General features: G+C 32.0%; 1 protein-coding gene across 3 annotated transcripts; it reads right to left on the reverse strand.

Annotated features, from left to right (window-relative positions):
* Window positions 1-777: 777 nt before the first annotated feature.
* On the reverse strand, window positions 778-15,762 carry LOC114754801 (golgin subfamily B member 1). Of its 3 annotated transcripts, none has more exons than XM_028943635.1 (5): window positions 15,747-15,762; window positions 4,213-4,587; window positions 2,098-4,114; window positions 1,717-1,923; window positions 778-1,195 (listed from the first exon to the last, which is right to left on the reverse strand). In XM_028943635.1, the coding sequence occupies exons 2-5, from the start codon at window positions 4,545-4,547 to the stop codon at window positions 878-880; spliced, it is 2,877 nt and encodes a 958-aa protein (XP_028799468.1). In that variant the 5' UTR covers window positions 4,548-4,587; window positions 15,747-15,762; the 3' UTR covers window positions 778-877. The 3 variants fall into 3 exon arrangements, with proteins under 3 accessions (XP_028799468.1, XP_028799467.1, XP_028799466.1); XM_028943634.1 differs by lacking the exon at window positions 15,747-15,762 and adding an exon at window positions 6,254-6,354 and having other exon boundaries at window positions 4,213-4,648; XM_028943633.1 differs by lacking the exon at window positions 15,747-15,762 and adding an exon at window positions 5,839-5,927 and having other exon boundaries at window positions 4,213-4,648.
* Window positions 15,763-18,185: the final 2,423 nt, after the last annotated feature.

Raw genomic sequence — 18,185 nt, forward strand, 5'->3', positions numbered from 1 at the left:
GGATAAATATAGAGAAGGTAAGGGTGATGAGGGAAGAGGAGGGGAGAAACATGGTGGCTCCTGACGCAGAAACACACAACAAAGAAGAAAAATTATGTGGAAGGGAGTTTTGGAAAAACAAATGGAGAAGACGACGAACTAGCGACGAGGGCAGAAAAAGTCAGGAACAAAAGATGAGAACGACTTTCTAAAAGAAATTGTTAAATTAAATTACTTAAGTAAATACAAATTAAAAGCTGACAGCTAAGTTTACAGCTAAGATTAAGTTTAATGAGATGGCAGGTTTTTATTTGTCAGACCATAAATGACGTGGTGCTCCTGGAGCGCACAAGAATTTCTCCTTCAAATTACTCCAAGTCCCCTTGGACCTATAAGTAATAATTAAAGTTCAAAAAATCTATTTGTATTTATTTTTTTTAATTGATAACTATGAGTAATTTTTTTCATTAAAAAAAGCTTGCTCAAAGTAGAGGGTTAAAAGAAAAGATTCTATTTCCCAAGAAGATAGACCCCTTAGGTTTGAAGTTGATCGATCATGCATAATTAAAATATTAAAGGGGAAAAAATAATTAGATGTCTCATACTTTGCATGGGTATTAAAATGAGCCCCAATGCCACACTATTTATAAGTTTTAAATAAATCGAAGTTTATATCATATTATGATACACTGACTGATGATAACAAGAGTCAATCAAATAGGAAAAAGTAGATATTATAACATGACCTTAAAAAAAGAACAAAGCTTGTACAAAATAATGCAAGCACAAATTCATCTATAAACTCAAGAAAAGAACCTTCAAAACCTCATTGATGTATAGAACTATGAACAACGTATAATGAGTTGGCCTATGAAAAAGAAATATGCGCTTATAGCAATCAGTTAAGCAAAAATTCATGCATAGAATCAGGACTCCCAAGGAGGTCAAAGGGCTTTTTACCAAGGGAGTCTTTTAATATTGTTATTTGACCTTCCTTTACAAGTATATCTTCATCAAGGACCTCTATCTTCTTCCTCAAGCCATTGATCTCTTTGTCCAATAGCATATTCTGCTCGGCATATTGCTTCACTTGTTCCCACATGCGATCTCTCTCCTCGCTTACTTGGGGCAATATTCCCTTAACGATTGCTAATTCTTTCATAGATTCCTTCAGATCACTGTGGAGGTGGCTTATGTTCTCATCTTTCTTCAACATCTGTTACCCAGAACATGATAAATTAATTTCCATACTTCTCCTAGCCGAGTAGGACCAGGTCCAAGCAACAGCAACTTCCGAAAGTACTGCCAGGAACCCTCCAACTCTACACTCCATTTGTTGGAAGATAATTCTTAAATAAAATAAACTTACGGAAAACTTTATTACTTTCTCTAATCTTTAATATAAGAGCTAGATAATTAATTTATAAATATTAAAAAAATTAGTTAAGTTAGTTATTTATAACAAATATATTGGTTTTTCTAAAGTATCCTTTCTTATCATGTGCATTGTAACCACTTCTCAATGAAAACCCTCTTATTATGTGCAATCAACAGAGGTACTTTGAGGTTATAAAATTAGAAGGTAAAGTAAATTGAGGCCTTATATTTAGAACCAAAACAAATCTCTTAATTAGTTCTTATATTTAGAATTAGAGGTAGCACATTTTATTAGACATTTTCCACAGAAAATGGCCTGCTTACCTATATAATTTACGAAAATTGATAGTGGGGACTGACCTGAAGTTCAAGGTCCTTCAACTTATGGTTGACACATGAATGGTTGGCTAGTGCATTTTGTACCTCAGATTTAAGTATGTCATTTCCTCTTACTGCTGTAGCAAGTTCAGCTTGCAGCTGCTCAACTTGGAGCTCTTTCGAGTATAGCTTCTCTCTTAACAGACTTGTAAGCAAGCATTCTGCTTTAAGTTCAGTTTTTATCATATCCTACAAAAGATTTTTAAAAGGTTAGTTATATGTCTTTAATAAAAAGAACGTGCTAAAAAAAAAAAGAAGGAAAAAAAAAAAGCTTATATTTAAAGGTTAAATATAAGAAATAGACAAGTTACAATCCGCATTTTGCTTAAGATAATATATTATAAAGGTCTAGCAGTGACTTACCTCAGATGATTGATCATTCAATTTAGCTAGTTTATCAGGATCAATAAACTGTGACTGAAATTTAGTTGTCAATGAACTTGACTTTTCAGCAACCAAACCCGACATCATCTGCAAACTCCTAGTTAAGCTTTCAATTCCACTTTTAAGACTCTGAATTCTACTTTCAGATTCAACAATAAATTGCCCATCTAGACCATTTCTTTTCACTTCCATTTCCTGCCGTGAATCTTGAAGAAGCTGACCTCCCGTCCCTTTGATAAATTCAAACAACTTTGAGCATAGGTCGGAGCTTTCATTTAGCATTGTCAGGCCTTGATTTTGCAGACAATAAATACGGGCCAACAGCTCTTTATCTAGCTTATAAGTAGCAGCAACAATTCCTTTCCCATCCCCTTTTAAGCGGTTTAGTAGAGTTATATTTTCTTGGCGAAGAGAATCTGCTTCAATCCTATAAGACTCTGACTCCCTTCTCAAGGCCATTTCTACACCCGATAACCTCATTTGCTCCATTTGCATTCTTGCAACATGCTTCTCCACCCTCTCCATAGAAGGATTCTTCAAGTCCTCACTAAATGCATCTCGCAACCCCGTGATTGTCTTCTCTTGGTCACTGCATATTCTTAGTAATCTTGTGATGGATTTGTGTAACTCTTTACATTCCTTCTCCTTCTCTTCATAATTTCTTCGGTAAATGTCCCTTTTCTCTTCTACTATCTTACACTTCTGTTGTAATTCTAAGACATTTTGTTGAAAATACAAATTTTGCTCTTTCATTTCTTCCATCTTTTCAGTCATTTCCTTGAGTTGATGGTCAGAACAAATTATTAGTTTTTTGGTTTCTGTTTCCCTGTCACTAAAGGATGAGACTTCCCTTTGTAGCGATACATTATGCTCAGCAAGCTCTCTAACACGTTCACGAAGCCTTTGCTCTTCCAGCTGACACTTCTCGAGCTTAAGTGACCAGTCGCTTGACCTTCTGTCCAATTCCTTCTCCAATCCTGACTGTATCTCATTCTTTTCCTTTTCTAGCCGTCGAGCCTGTAACCCCGATTCTTCCTTTAAGGATCTAAGTTCTTCCTTAGCAGATGTCCTTTCAGCAATGCGAGACTGAAGAAGGCCTGAAACTTCCATTGCCAAACTTAACCTCTCCTCTTCTAGGTTTCTGATTGTCTGAACCAACACAGACACATCAAAACCACTGTCAAGAAGAAAGCATTCTCTTTCAAATTCCTTCGAAAAAAGAGTAACTCTCTCTTTGACTTCCTTTAATCGTCTTTGTAGCTCTGCATCAACATCCTCTTCAAGGACAACATAGCTTAAGCCGTCACAGTTGGCTGCTGCAGAGACATCATGTTTCTGGAATCTTTGATCGTCAATGCTATGATAACCACCTGCCATTCTGTGAGGTTTATCAAAAGAATAACCTTTTGGAAGAGCCTCATCTGGATCTGACTCACAGCCTTCATTTACAGATCTAGCAAATACATCTTCAACTGTAATTGGATTATCAAGACCAACCTCTTTTGAAGTGATTTTAGAGAAAGAATGAAACTGAGAAAGTCTCTCAATGACATTTTTTGCGAGGCTCCGAGGAGATTCATGGCCAAACCCATTTTCTTTCCAGTCTTTGGATGAAAAGTGAATATCAGCGCCTTTAGCTTCTCTAAATGAATGAGCTCTTGGTTTATATCTAGCACCACCATCAGTTGGTGAATTAGGCGCTGTGTACTGAATTTTTGGAGGGAGCTTCATACCATGATTTCCATTTTCACCATAAATTTTCTGTAAATTTTTCCTTGACCTGCTTTTTTCTGGCTGCTGCTCTCCATCAATATAACGGTCAACAATCTTACTTGAAATGTTGCTAGAAGAAGTGGAGGAGTTCCCAGATGAATCATTATGAGACCTTGAAGAGCAAGCTGAGCCAGGCCTCTCAGTTCCATGTGAAATGTGGATAGGTGACTGCCTTTGCTTCTCAGGAGTAAGAGTCTGATAGCAGGAAGAAACTAAGAAATCTCTGCCAAAAAAAAAAGTAAATACGAACAATTTAGAATAAGCTTCTATAGGATATTCGTGTGTGCGCGCACTTCAAAATTAGGTGACATAAATACTTACTGAGAAGAATTCTCACACTGATGATATTGATCACCTGAAATGAAACTAGGAGACCTACTATGATCTTTCACTTGGTAGGCTGCTGTTGACAAAGACCTGCTCCTTCTAAGTCTTGGCCCACTACCTGAACCCTGGCTATCTGCATGCTTATGGGATTTAGAGAACAATCCCGTTGGACTCTGGAAGCTATCCTCGGCTCTGCCAAGAGCCTGACCATATAATCCACTTTCTGACGAGTTCTCCCAGCATATTTGCTTATTTGTGGGTCTTGGGGGAACTGCACTATTGTTCCCACTGCTAGACGCAGAAGATTTAAAAAAGAACAGTTTCTTCATGTGTTAATGATCCTTTGTAATTCCAACACAATCTCATGAACTTGATCGGCTTTCCTGGGATCTAAGGAACTAACATGCCAAAAACTCAGATCTCACTGAACCTAAAAATAAAAGGAAAAACACAAAAAGCCCATATCAGCGCAGAATATATATGTATAGCTTAAACACAATAGTAATAAGGAGAATTATTTAATTAGATGAAGAACATAACTGAAAGAAGAAAAAGGACGTCATGGAGAAAATATAATTTATAATTTACAATTAAAGAAAAATAAGCCCGATATATTCTTTTACTGAGGGTAAAGGGTAGACCCAGCCCAACTTGGTTGCTTATACACAAGAGTTGAGATTCAAACCCCCAACTCTAATGCATGCTCATATAACAAATAATTTAACAAAATTGAATTAAATAGGAAAACAATTAAATAGGAAAATAACTAGCCCAAACAAAAGGCAGCCACAAAAAATAATATTAATAATAAGCCTATAGCTATCCGAAAAGTATATCCCAATCCACACATCATGGGCTGAGGTGCCAATAGGCTGGTTTAACTCACCAAGCGAAAACAATTACATTGGTTTAAGTTGAATTAGGTTATAGTACAAGTTCAGCTTTTATTGTTGAACTGTCTGTTGAGCTCATGTTTTGACAATATTTTCTATCACCATTGCTGCACATAGTAGATGTAGATTAGATAACTAGAATACAAAATTATTGAAAGAAAGGGATTGGTTCAATGTAATCCATGCTGATAGGTGAAAGTACAAAAGATGAGCCCAACAATTCTGCAAATAATTAGCACAACAGTCCATTATTCTAGTCTGCTAGACTTCACAAGGAGCATCATGTTGTATGATAAATTTAATTAACACTAACATAGAGTTGCATGTCATTTTCAATCAATGTCTAAGAATCTGCAAGATTTGAGACGTACTTCATAGCTTCCTAGTTTTGAAGAAATCCAAAGCTATTATGTAGAGAATGCATGTTGTTACAAAAAAACTTTAAAACCAAGAAGTAAAATCTAAACCCAACCCGCCAATTTTATGGGTCCACTCAGGGGGTAGCTGATTTTGACAGCTCTACGCAAAGGTCAATAATCAATATTTATAGATGACCATGTTCATCTGATGTAATTGAACTATAAGTCAGCAAAACAGAGAAAACCATGATAGGAAAAAAAACTAAGATCAACCACCAACTTTTTATTTGAAAGATATAAAATACAGAAAACAACATAGGGTATACAAATATATACAGAACGGAACAGTTTTGGGGAGATTTTGATACCTTTATCTGAACCTGCCAAGGAATGGTAAAGGAAAAGGCAAAGCAAGTTCACTGCGAAAAAAGAGGGAGCGAGCCAGAGAGCGAGATCACTTACAATTCAAGTTTTTCCAGAAAAACAAAGCAAGAAAACCGGGAATCAGTGTAATTCCATTGATCAATTCAACTTCAAAATGAACAGGGAAACTTCTCCGCCTATGTTTACTCCACTTTCCCAGTAAACAAACAGAAAATACTGAAAAGAAAACAACCCATTCCACTACTTTCTACCATAAGACGATGGAACAGATATAGACGCACAGCACAAGAAAACTAAAATCAAGCCCCCAAGAAAACATAACTCAAATGGGAAGAAAATTACCGTTGCTCATATGAAATCAGAAAAAATTAAACCAATATCAAGGAGTTAATGACATACCATTAAAGAGAGGTATCCAGTTTGAGCAAGAAAATTCAAATTTCAAACAGAATTTGAACAGCGAGAGATTCGTAACTCGTAACGCTCCCTTGCTGGGTCGGAGGCCAACGTGGTAAAGCCAGTGAGGGAAAAAGCGACAGTTCAACTTTCGTGAGAGTGAGCGGATGGGTCATCATGACGGGTATTTTGACAAAAGAAAAGGGTAATTTGGTCAGAAAATAAAGTTTTCAAAAGGTTTTGTGTTGCGCGGAAAAGGCGGGGTGAAGGAGCGGGGCTTTTTGGATCAGGCGCATTGGAGTTGAACGAGCTAATCATCGTCGTGTGGGCCCCAAATATGGATTAATTAATAGCCGTATAAAATGATAGATAATGATTCTTAAAATATAATGATAACATTAGGAAAACATTATAGAAATCAATATTTTAAGAATAAAAATAAATTAAAAAGATTTTACAAGCAATGGTACTTTTTAGAATATAGAGTATATAAGAATTTAATATTTTGATTAAATTATTATTGTCGTGTGCATCCCACGTATTAATTATAAAAAATTTTAAATTTTAGTTTTATTTGATTTATTTATGCTACAAATCATAAATTAAATTTATTTTACTTTTTAAAGATAATTTTGTGCTCTGATAGATGAGGATATATGTTATCATAACGATAGATAAGGATATATTTAATGGTTATTGTTTTTACAATAATGAATATATATAAGAATTTAATAGTTTGGTTAAATTATTTTATGTAATCATAACTTAACTTTATTAACAGATTGGTCAATGCGATGCATCTTGTAAAACAGGAAAAATTGCAAAAGGAAAAAAAACCACGGAAATTATAAAATCATAAGTTGGACCCATTGCAACAATCTCATAAATTTTGACAACATCCAACCAATCATCAACTTCTATCAATCATTACCGTCAGGTATATTTTTAAAATCTTGTAATACCCAATTTGTTTAAAAATGGATAAGTTAGAATAGTATGCAATTTGAATATATTCAATTAACAAGATTTGAATAATATCTTCATTGAAATTTAAATTAATTAATCAATATCAATCAGCTAACTATTAATTAGCTAGAAATCTAGTAATATCTGATTCGTTTAAAAAATGAGTCAAGTATAACAATGTGCAATTTAAATATATTCAATTAATGATATTTTTTTTGACCAGAATTAATGATATTTGAAAAGTATCTTGATTGAGATTTAAATATTTTGAATTAAATGAAGAGTATTATAATTAAATGGGATTTCAATTGGAGGCTCAAATAAAAAATTAGCAATTAATTTTGAAATTGAATAATATCTTAACTAGGATTTGAATAGATTGAGTTAAATGTCAGTATTATCCAATTACAACTCTAATCAACTATACCAGTCTATGCATCGCATGAGGGAGAAATTTCTAGTTAAATTGCAAACAACAACACGTTTTTTTGACAAAATACCTTATTTGTAATTTTAAAATTTTTAGGGGCTTTTTTAACGATTTTTCCCTTAAAATAATTTTGAAAGGAGACTATGATTTTTCTAAAACAAAAAAAAAATTGATGTAACCCTCCAGCCCCTTAATATTTTCTTAAAATTCAAATAACCAAATCGTATGGCTTAAAAAATCCATCAATATTAGTTAGAAATAATAAATATATGAGGAATACTATTTTTGGTTCTAAATAAGAAATCTAATTTGTAGTGTAATTTATACTATAAATTAGATTTTATATTTAGAATTAGAGGTAGCTTATATTTTTAACTAATTGTTTTCTTATTTATAAGAGGGTAAGTAAGAGAGAAATAGTGGGAAAAAGTATTTTGGTGAAGAAAAATGTATGATGTAAAGATGATGCATTTGATTAAGGATGAATAAAAATGTATTAATGTTCAAACAATTCCAAAACTATATCTTATGAAAGGGACCAAATCTATTCAAAAATTCAAATCTTAATTAAAAAAAACAGAAGGAGTAACTTAAACATTCCTTATAATAGAAGTGGTAATTCATCATTGAGCCTTTTTACAAATATTCTTGGATAAGTTTTGTACAAAACACAATTATTGTCTCATAGGTTCATTTCATATCAACAAAACGATAGGTTCATGAGTTCATATTCTAATAATACTAAGTACCTAATGGCTAGTCTATAATCTCACGTTTACGTTAAATAACAAGGGCAATTTTATTAAAGATTGTCTCATCTCATAATTGCCTTGTCAATTATAATTTCTCAATATTGAATCAAACTTAATTAAGACACATTCATTAATTTTTCTAGAATTTGAAACTCAATTAATGCTGAATATTTAACGCTTGGTTTGGATAAGGAAAAAATAGGAGAAAATACAAAGGACAGGATATCAGTTTTTAGAAATATTCTGAGGAAAGTAAAATTATTTTTGGGAGTTTCTTTTCAGTATTATTTTGTTTGACATAATAATTTATGACATTGTGTTTAATATAAGTTTTGATGATAATAAATATTGAAAAAGTTAATTATACCTAAGCTCCAATGTGTTATTGTACATAGTCATTAACTCCAATTGCGGAACGAGTAATTTAAAGCGTTTCTACCTTATATTCTCCTATATCTTAGGAGAAATTGTTGAACTATGCTAAATTTTGGGAAAAGTAACCTGCCGGTCCTTAAAGTTCTACATGATTTTTCATCAGGTCCCTAAAGTTTTTTTATTTTTTATTAAATACTTATACTTATTAATGTTATAGCTGTTAATCCTTCAGACGAAATACGTTATAAAATGTTAACAGATAGTAAACGGCGCTGACATTGAGGTCCCTAGTGAACGTCTGCTCGTTGCTGGAATTTTAATACAACTGCGTCAAAGTAGAAAGAATTGGTTAACTTGATGAGACCGTTTATCAAGCATCTCGGTTTATCATTCTCTCACTATTGTCATAATATATTTCTTGCTTTAATGCATATCCCAAAACTTTCTAATACTTAGCTATAGCAGCAGTATTATACAAATTGTTCCAATCATTACCTATGTTCAAAGTGCTATAGAAGCATCTCCTGATATATTTGGAGAATTGAAACAAGAGTTTCTTCAATTCAAAGTGCAATACCCAGTCTTTATAAGCCGATAATTTTATCCCCTTACGCTAATTAAGAGTACCTAATACTTTTTAATATTATCTCTTGGTTTTTCAATCTTACGTTTTGGTAAATTGTATTACTCTATTTATCCCTGTTTTAAGGATAAAAAACAGAGGTAGGCTTAAAACCAATAAACATATAATAGATTACACAAGCATGGAGCTTTGGATCTGTTTTTTTTTTTTGGGACCTGAGCATGAAGCTTTAGATATGATCCAGTTTTTCATAACTTCTATATACGTAAGTGTAACTCTTGGGTATTGAGCAAAACAATCTGTTGGATTCAGTGGAGGAAAGGAAGGAATGGCCTAAACTTTGAAACGGATTTTAGCCGGAAGACAACAGAGAATGGTGATAACAAGTGTTATTTTTGTTCCCCTCGCCTGCGAAATTTATCAATACCCAACATCAGCATTCCTCACTCCCTTCCCTCACTGGGCAACACTTGCTCTTCCTTGGACTTCCATGGTCATCGAAAAGTGGGCAATGGCTTCCTGGAGAAACATTTACGGGTGTTCCTTAGTGCCGAAGATCTTATACCCTGCCCCTTCGTTGAAGATGTATATCGCGGCTCTTGGGTTTTCCACCTCAGTACCAATGCCGTTTTCAATTTATTAGCATTCCGTAACGTTTTTCATCCGGAAGGACCAACGGCTATAATCTTAGTAAGTATAAGGATTTAATGAAAAAGAAAAAAACATTAGGGACCTAATTAAAAATCCTGTAGAACTTTAAGGACCCGCAGATTACTTTTCCCCTAAATTTTTTATATACCTTATTCGATCATATTTATGGTTTTTTTTTATACATTACATTAAATTTTATTTTTATAAGCATGCTAACTTATTTTTCATTTGTATTCAATATCTTAATTTCATCTAGAAATAAGGTGTTTAAATATTCCAAAAGTATTTTATGAAGAAGCAATCAGTATCTGAAAGTTTTCTTTACCTCTTATTTGCCCTAAAAGATTATTTTTGCAGCAAAAATACCCTGGTCATTATCTGTTATTAAGTTTGATCATTAAATTATGCAGCTTGACTATTATCTTTAATGGTCAAACTTAACAGCAAATAACGTTCATGATAGAAATGTTATGAAATAAGACTTTCAGAATATATAATAACAAAAAAAACTTTCAAATACTGAGTGTTCCTTTGTGTATATTTTCGAAGTATTTAAGCACTTTGTACTTTTTATTTATTATGTATCTAATACCCTGATGTTATTACTCCCTTCAATTGTATATATGAACTTCACTTTTAAAACTGAGCCCTGTGTGAACATTTATTGCTTTTTATTTCTATTTTTTGCTTAGTTGACTTTATTTAGTACTCATTCTCTCATATATTCTCTTTAATCATTTTTTTTATTTATTACCTCTCTCATTTACTCTATTAATAAATAAGGGCAAATTTGAGAAAAAAATACATTTTAAACCTATTTATTATTTTTAACTGCTAATTCGTTAAACATGATTCAATTATTTAAAACTTATATATAAGACCAGAGAAAGTATTTTACTGATACATCTAATACCCTAATATTATTTTCTGTAGTTATAAATAGGACTAGAATGCTGAAAATATAAATAACAACAATAATAATGTCAAATGCTCCGTAAATAAGAACACAAGCCAGGAAATGCTTGGACGCCACTAGGAAACTCCACTGGTGGTGTTTGCCCTTTACGTCACATCATTATGTTCTGTATTTTTCCCTCCTAATTGCTTTTTGGTATGGTTTGCCTTTTCATTCTTTGCGCGCCAAAGCTGAAATCATTCGTTTTGCTGCTTCATGATGCCCGCTATCATTACTATAAAGTCCTCTTACAAAGATGCGCCCGTCAGCTTTTCTTCCTCTATTTTTCTTTTTTTAATTTGTCAAGGCATAAAAACAAAAGTTATGCCTTTAATATAAGGTTTAATTTGATTTTATTTTAATCTCTAATATAAAACTCTAATTTATTTTATCTTTTATATTTATATATTTTTTTCAAGATAATTATTATAATAATGGTAATTCTAACTTATATATTAACAAAGATATTTTAAAAAAACAATACTTATTTATTACAAATAACTAACTTAATTTATTTTTTAATTTATTCATATTAGTCAATTAGTTTTTATATTAATAATAGAAGATAGTATTAAAATCCAGTTTAAATCTGCTCATGAACTGGCTGACTACTCTTTTTTTATAATTAGGGTGTTCAAGAGTTTTGGATGAATTAATCAAGTAGAACGTTATATTTTTTTTATGTGTTTATTAAATTTCAAATGATATCGTTTTGCATTTAATAAAATGGCAAACCATCAAATTTATATTTTAGTAACTCTATTTTGATAGATTATATTTTATTTGAATATGAATGTTTCATTTACTTGTGTATTAATATATTTTTATTTAAATATTATTCCTTTTAAGATGATATATTAATATTATTTTTTAATTAAATTATATTACTTTAATTATAATTGTGTTAATCCTGATTTAATTCAATTAGATCATTAACTTTTAAATTACTACTTTAACTGATTTATTAGCTTGTCCAATTTTTAATCTATTGATAAAAATAGAATGCAGTGCCAATATTAAAAAAAAAACAAGTAAAGAGATAACCTTTAATGTTTGACCCGTCGGTTTGAAAAGATAGATAATAATTTTTTATTTCATTAAATGTATGATTAATAATTTGTGAACAGTGCCATCAAAAAAAAATGTTATTAGTTCCATATTTAGTAGACATTCTTTTATGTATGATATGAAATTTTAAGAAAATGAGACTACATCTTATATAAATAATAGGAAAAATTGTCATAAGGCCCCATCTAAGAGAATTAAATATAAAAAGGTTCCTTAAAATCATCAAATCATTCTGAAATCCCACAGAACCTCATTGTAAAAGATTTTATTTATTTAATTATCAAATTACTTTTTTTTTAAATATACATTGACAACTAAAAGAGTAGTCTTTAATAACTTAAGATGTAATAATTAACAATTATCGTGACAGGTATTAACAATACATTTTCTCAGTGCATCATAAAAATACAATGCATGAGTTGTCAATAGTTGCCGTGATAGTTGTTAATCATTACACCTTAAATTGTTAATGATACATTTTCAATTGTCAATATATACTTTAAAAAAAAGATAAGGAAAATTTGATAATGAAATAAATAAAATACTCCCTCCGTTCTTTATTATAAGAGACATTTGATACTTATGACATGTTCCTATATATAAGAGACACTTACAAGTTGTCTCTACTTTTTTGTGTTGATTTACTATTTTACCCATATTTATTATCTCCAACTCACACACTCTCTCCCTCTCACTTCTCTTTCTTTTAATAATTTAATTGTTCTCTCTCATGCTCTCTCTCCTTATTAATGAGGGCATTTTTGAAAAAAAAATTATACTTTTTACACATTAATTGTTCTTAACTAATTTTAACTGTTTTTTTTTATCAACGTACTTCGGTTATTTGTTTCTTATAATAAGGAACGGAGGGAGTATCTTGCAATGAGGTTTTTTGGGACTTCAAAATGATTTGATAATTTTAATAGACGTTTTTGTATTTAATCTATTAATCTATTAATCTATACTCTATAAACGTTGTGAATGCTTTGTGATTGGTCCATGTAGATGTGCAGGTATTGGGCCACGTGGATTGTATTTTGTGGCTTGTGAATATTTAGTTTTGCTTTCATCAGTTTTTTTGGGGAAGTTTAGGGGTCAGGCTTCGTGTTTTGTTCTTTCTCCAAGTTCATGAATCAGCCGCATCATTAGTTTAGTACTTTGATTGGTTAGCTTTATTTTTTCTGTCCACGTGTGTGTTGGGCTTTTGGTTTCTCATGAACCGATTTCTGCTTCTCCACGTCTAGGTGAACTGATTCGTGCTCATCCATTCGCTTGTGTTGATTATCAATACATGAATGATGGTCTGTTCCCATTTAATGAGGGCGTTCGCGTTTTCCTTTGCATTTTAGTGGTGGGTGTTCTTATAAATATGCGGAGGTTGGTGGGGTTTTGCGATGTTGTTTTCTCTTGCTTATTCGAGTGTCTTTGAGATTTATTTGTCGGCAATAAGATCTGGTTGTCATGGTGGATATTTCTAGGTAGTAATCATCGTTTCATAGTTTTGCAGCCACTCCTCTATAACTTTCTTTCACCCATGAACCCACTCGTCCTAATCGAGGCGAATGAAGAAAGGAGAATATTGGCCGCTTTCACTTCGTCTTCTGAGTTTGTCGGTTTGGCTTGCTTTCTTCTAAGTTTGGTTTTATCTTGAGTGCCTCTTTCTTGCTATTATTATTTTCCTGGTGCAAAATTTGGAGATCTCCCCTCTTGCTGACTCCATATTGCTATCCCTTCCATATCCGTCATTATCTTTCTTACTCCGTAATCGGATGTCTCTATATCATCGTGACGTCGTCCATATTGAATTGTGTTGGCTCCAGCACCGTATTACTCACGCTTGGCCCTCCTGCGATCCTCAATCAATCAGCCACCCAGGTCTAGTGGTCATATCAGAAAAAAGGCCACCTCTTGAACTTTGGAAGAACACACGTAAGTATACTTCATATATTATTTATTTTCACTTTAAAGGATTAGGCAATAGGATGAGGTTACAAGCAAAGTGAGATTTCATGTTATTTTATTACTCAGACCCTTTCAGTATGTAAGAGAAAACCTTGATATATCTTGTGTCTTCACTGGTGTTTAGAGGCTTTTTTTTCTTTGTTAATCATTTTTTTTCTACTATATTCCAGCATGATAAAGTATTTGAACTGTTTGGAAACATTATGTTCTTTCCTTTCTTTCTTTGTTTTTTCTTGGATATGTGTAGGGATTAAGATGCTGAAAAATCATGAGAACACCAGCAAGATTGTGTTCAATGATGATCAACCACTATGGATTTGGAATACTACACCACAAGATGCATCCACCAAACGAAACGAAGCTGGACCTTCTTTGTGTGCTTCACGATTATATACTTCTCAAGTCTTGGGTCTTATATTTAGAATCAGATAGAGTATTTTTAAATGGTTTAATTCTGTTATATAATGGAAAGTTTGTTATGTTAAGCCGATGCCAATAATAATAGGATTTTTAATTATATTAATGTTATATGTAATGGAAAGTTTAATATGTTATAAGCGGATGCCAGTAATAATAGGATTTCAAATTATGTTGCCCTTCAGTATTCCTATCATATTTTGCAGTCATTCAAGTGGATGCTTTTAGGAGAAAGCAAACTTCCTATTTGATTTTTGCTAATGACCGAAATTTATTTTGCTGTGCATAACAATAAATTAGAAGTTGAAGGGCGACTAAAACATGCAAATGCTTATTTTTGTTTGTTTTGAAATCAAAATCATCACCCACATTTTCATTTCAAAAAATGTATTATTACACTTGTCATGGAAATTGAATTATATTGTTATTTTTCAAACAAAAAAGTGGAGTCTACTGTTACAATTTTACTTTCTAACCATGCATTACGAGCCCAAGTGGTACTGTAAGATGTTTATTTGCGCTTTGCATATATACTTTATTGGGGAAATTGCAAAAAAAGACCTTGGAATTGCAAAAACGCAGATAGGGACCCTTGACAACTTCACTTTGAGTTTTGACAACTTCAGGGCATATTATTCTTGTCAAAACCTAAAGTGAAGTTGTCAAGGGTCCCTATCTGCGTTTTTACAATTCCAAGGTCTTTTTTTGCAATTTTCCCTACTTTATTTCCCTTAACATGGATAATTTTATTGTAAACAACAAAATACTGTACTCATAGAATGGATGACCAGGGAAAAAAGGTAACCTTTTTTTTTTTTTGCCAAGGGTAAAAATGTAACTGTGTATATGGTTTAGGTTTAAGTAGTTTTGACTATCAAATGCAGCCAATCCTTTTGTTATATGGAGCTTTTCTCACAATTTTGCTCTAGATGTAAAAACCTTAAAATCAAGTAAAAGGAGATCAATGTTTAAGTTCTGTTTAAGAGAGAGGGGCATTTAAGTTCGGGTTATCTATAACATGTATGGAAAACATGCATAAAAATTCCCATTTTCAAAGAAGTCCAGATTCTCAGTGTTATTAAACTAAAGGGTATTTAGAGATGCATTGAATTTTGGGTTATCTATAAGATGTGTTATTCTATTTAAAAGATCAAAAGATAATGGAAAACATACATAAAAATTCCCATTTTCAAAGAAGTACAAATTCTCAATGCTATTAAATTAAAGGGTATTTAATTAGTAATGGGTCACGTATTTTATCCCTAAAAATGTGTAAATATTTAAGCAGATTGTCATTATATCTGACCCTAAAGAAAAAGTAAAATAAGCATGTGCACCTTGCTTGGCCTTTTCTCTGATGGCAAGAAAGACTTTTCATCTTGATGATAACAAAATCCAAAAATTTGTGATTTAATATTGTTCTTATCCTGTTTTTAAAATTTGGATTATCGAAATTTAAGTTTCAATTCAGACTATTTTGGATCAAAAATCAACTAACTTGTATATGTATACCAAAAGATAACAATTACTTGAAACCAAAATTTAGTTGTAGAAGATATCATATAACAAGAACGAGAGAGGGAGAGAGTAGTTCATGACTTTTTGATTAGATAATTCATTGATTGATTGATTAATTGGTATGGCGAAATTAACTACTATTGGTATTGTCCTGTTTTTGAAATTTGAATTATTAAAATTTAAACTTCAATTCAAACTATTTTAGACCAAAAATCAACTAATTCTCACATATCAAAAGATGATAATTATTTAGGATAAAAAATTATTTCTAAAAATTTCATATAACAAGGGGACTAGAGGGTAATTCACGACTTTTTTTATTAGTTAATTCATTAATTGATTGATACTATTGTTGTTATCCTGTTTTTAAAATTTAGATTATTGAAATTTTAAATTTCAATAAAAAAAACAATCTTTTTTACACATGCAATTGATACAGCATTAGAGTGGTTTTATTCTTCCTATGAATTTGTTTTCCTAATTTGCACTTAAATAGCCTTTTGGTGATTCAGGGACATTCGAGAGACATTCGTATTGAAATAGCTTGTTTCTTTCTTCCAGGTCATGAACCAATCCCATTATTTCGTCATGAATCTTTTCATGATTTTTTCCTAATTTTTTTCCTTTATCTGAACATAAAAAAATTTACATTTTCTGATATTTGTTATGAACTAATAATATGCAATGACATCAGAAAAACATCTATTTTAATATTTTTCTTTTCTTTTATATTTATTGTTTAAATCATCAGATCATCAGATCAGATAATCATACCAACCGCATTGTGGCGGTCAAGTGAAATGCGTAATTTTTGTTTTTGTGAAAAATTAATATATAATGAAATCGGAGAATATCTATTCTGGTTTTTTTAGAATAAAATATATTTGTTGAGTGTACAATATATAATTATTCCCTTTATCCCTTTTCATAATCAACAACTATCATTCTCCTGTTGTCCCTAGATATAAGCAACATTTACAAGTTGTCTTAAATTTTTGTAGCAAATTTCATATTTTACCCTCATTAATTAATCATTTTAATAATGAATATATTTATTATTTTATTTTTCAAACCATTATCTCTCTCCATCACACATTCTTTCTCTTTCATAATTCTTTTTATTATAATAATTTTTATTCTCTTTCTTATCCTATTTTCCCTCATGAATGAGGGTATTTTGGGGGAAAAAACTTTCAATTTTTGCATATTTATTAGGAAAAATGACACATAAAGAAACCTGAAATTATAAAATGCCAAAATGGGAAGCTAAGCAAATGTATTATCAGATAGGGAAGTGTTGCCTGATTTGGGATTATGCAAATGTTGCATAATTACGAAACAGCCCTTCTGTCAGTCATCGTTTGAAAGCAGAGAGAGAGAGGCACGAACACTAGTGCACTGCCCGTCGTGCTTCCCGGTTTCTCACTTCCACCATCCCCATTGTTGCCCTAAAAACACCAGCAAGCTGGACAATTGAGGACCCCAAAATAGTGTGTGTGTAAGAGAGCAGAGGATTTGGAAGTGGAAGGGTGTGCTGTTCGAAGGGCAAACGTGGTCGCGTGAGACTGATTGTGTGGAAAGACAAAGCTTGGCGCACGGTGATTCACCATTGCAGTTAACAAGCATCAACAACATTTCAGTGAGGTAAGTTTAGGCATTTAAGTTTCGTGTTGTGGTCGACGTTTCTGGGTGAGTCTGGGAAGCAATGATTGGGCAATATTTAGATATGACGCGATGAAGTTTGTGAATGACAGGAATGGCGATTAAGGGTTTATGCTGAGTCTCTGTGGCAAGCTATTTTGTTTTTTATAACAAAGTTGAGAACTGTGATGTTAGGAAAAAATGGGTTTTCAAATCAGTAGGAAAATTGTCTGATTGATTGGAAAGATTATATGAAGAACTGGAAATGACAATAACATACTGGTAAATGACTATGAACGAACCTAAAATGACCATATTCATAGTAACGACCTTACTGTCAGACTATAATGGCCATGTTGGTAATGACAATGAATTAATTGGAAATGACCATATTCATAGTAATGACCTAACTGTTAGTCTGTAATGGGCATATTGGTAATGACAATAAATTAACTGGAAACGACCATATTCATAGTAGCATCCTTACTGTCAGTCTGTAATGGCCATATTGTAAATGACAATGAAGGAACTGGAAATGACCATAACGAATCTGGAAAGAACTAGATATCTAGTATATGTATAAAAATTATGATTTAATGATGGTACCTTGATGACTT

This window comes from Neltuma alba, unplaced genomic scaffold (assembly GCF_004799145.2).
Source record: "Neltuma alba isolate B1F8T4 unplaced genomic scaffold, ASM479914v2 tig00010189_pilon, whole genome shotgun sequence".
Lineage (NCBI taxonomy): Eukaryota > Viridiplantae > Streptophyta > Magnoliopsida > Fabales > Fabaceae > Neltuma > Neltuma alba.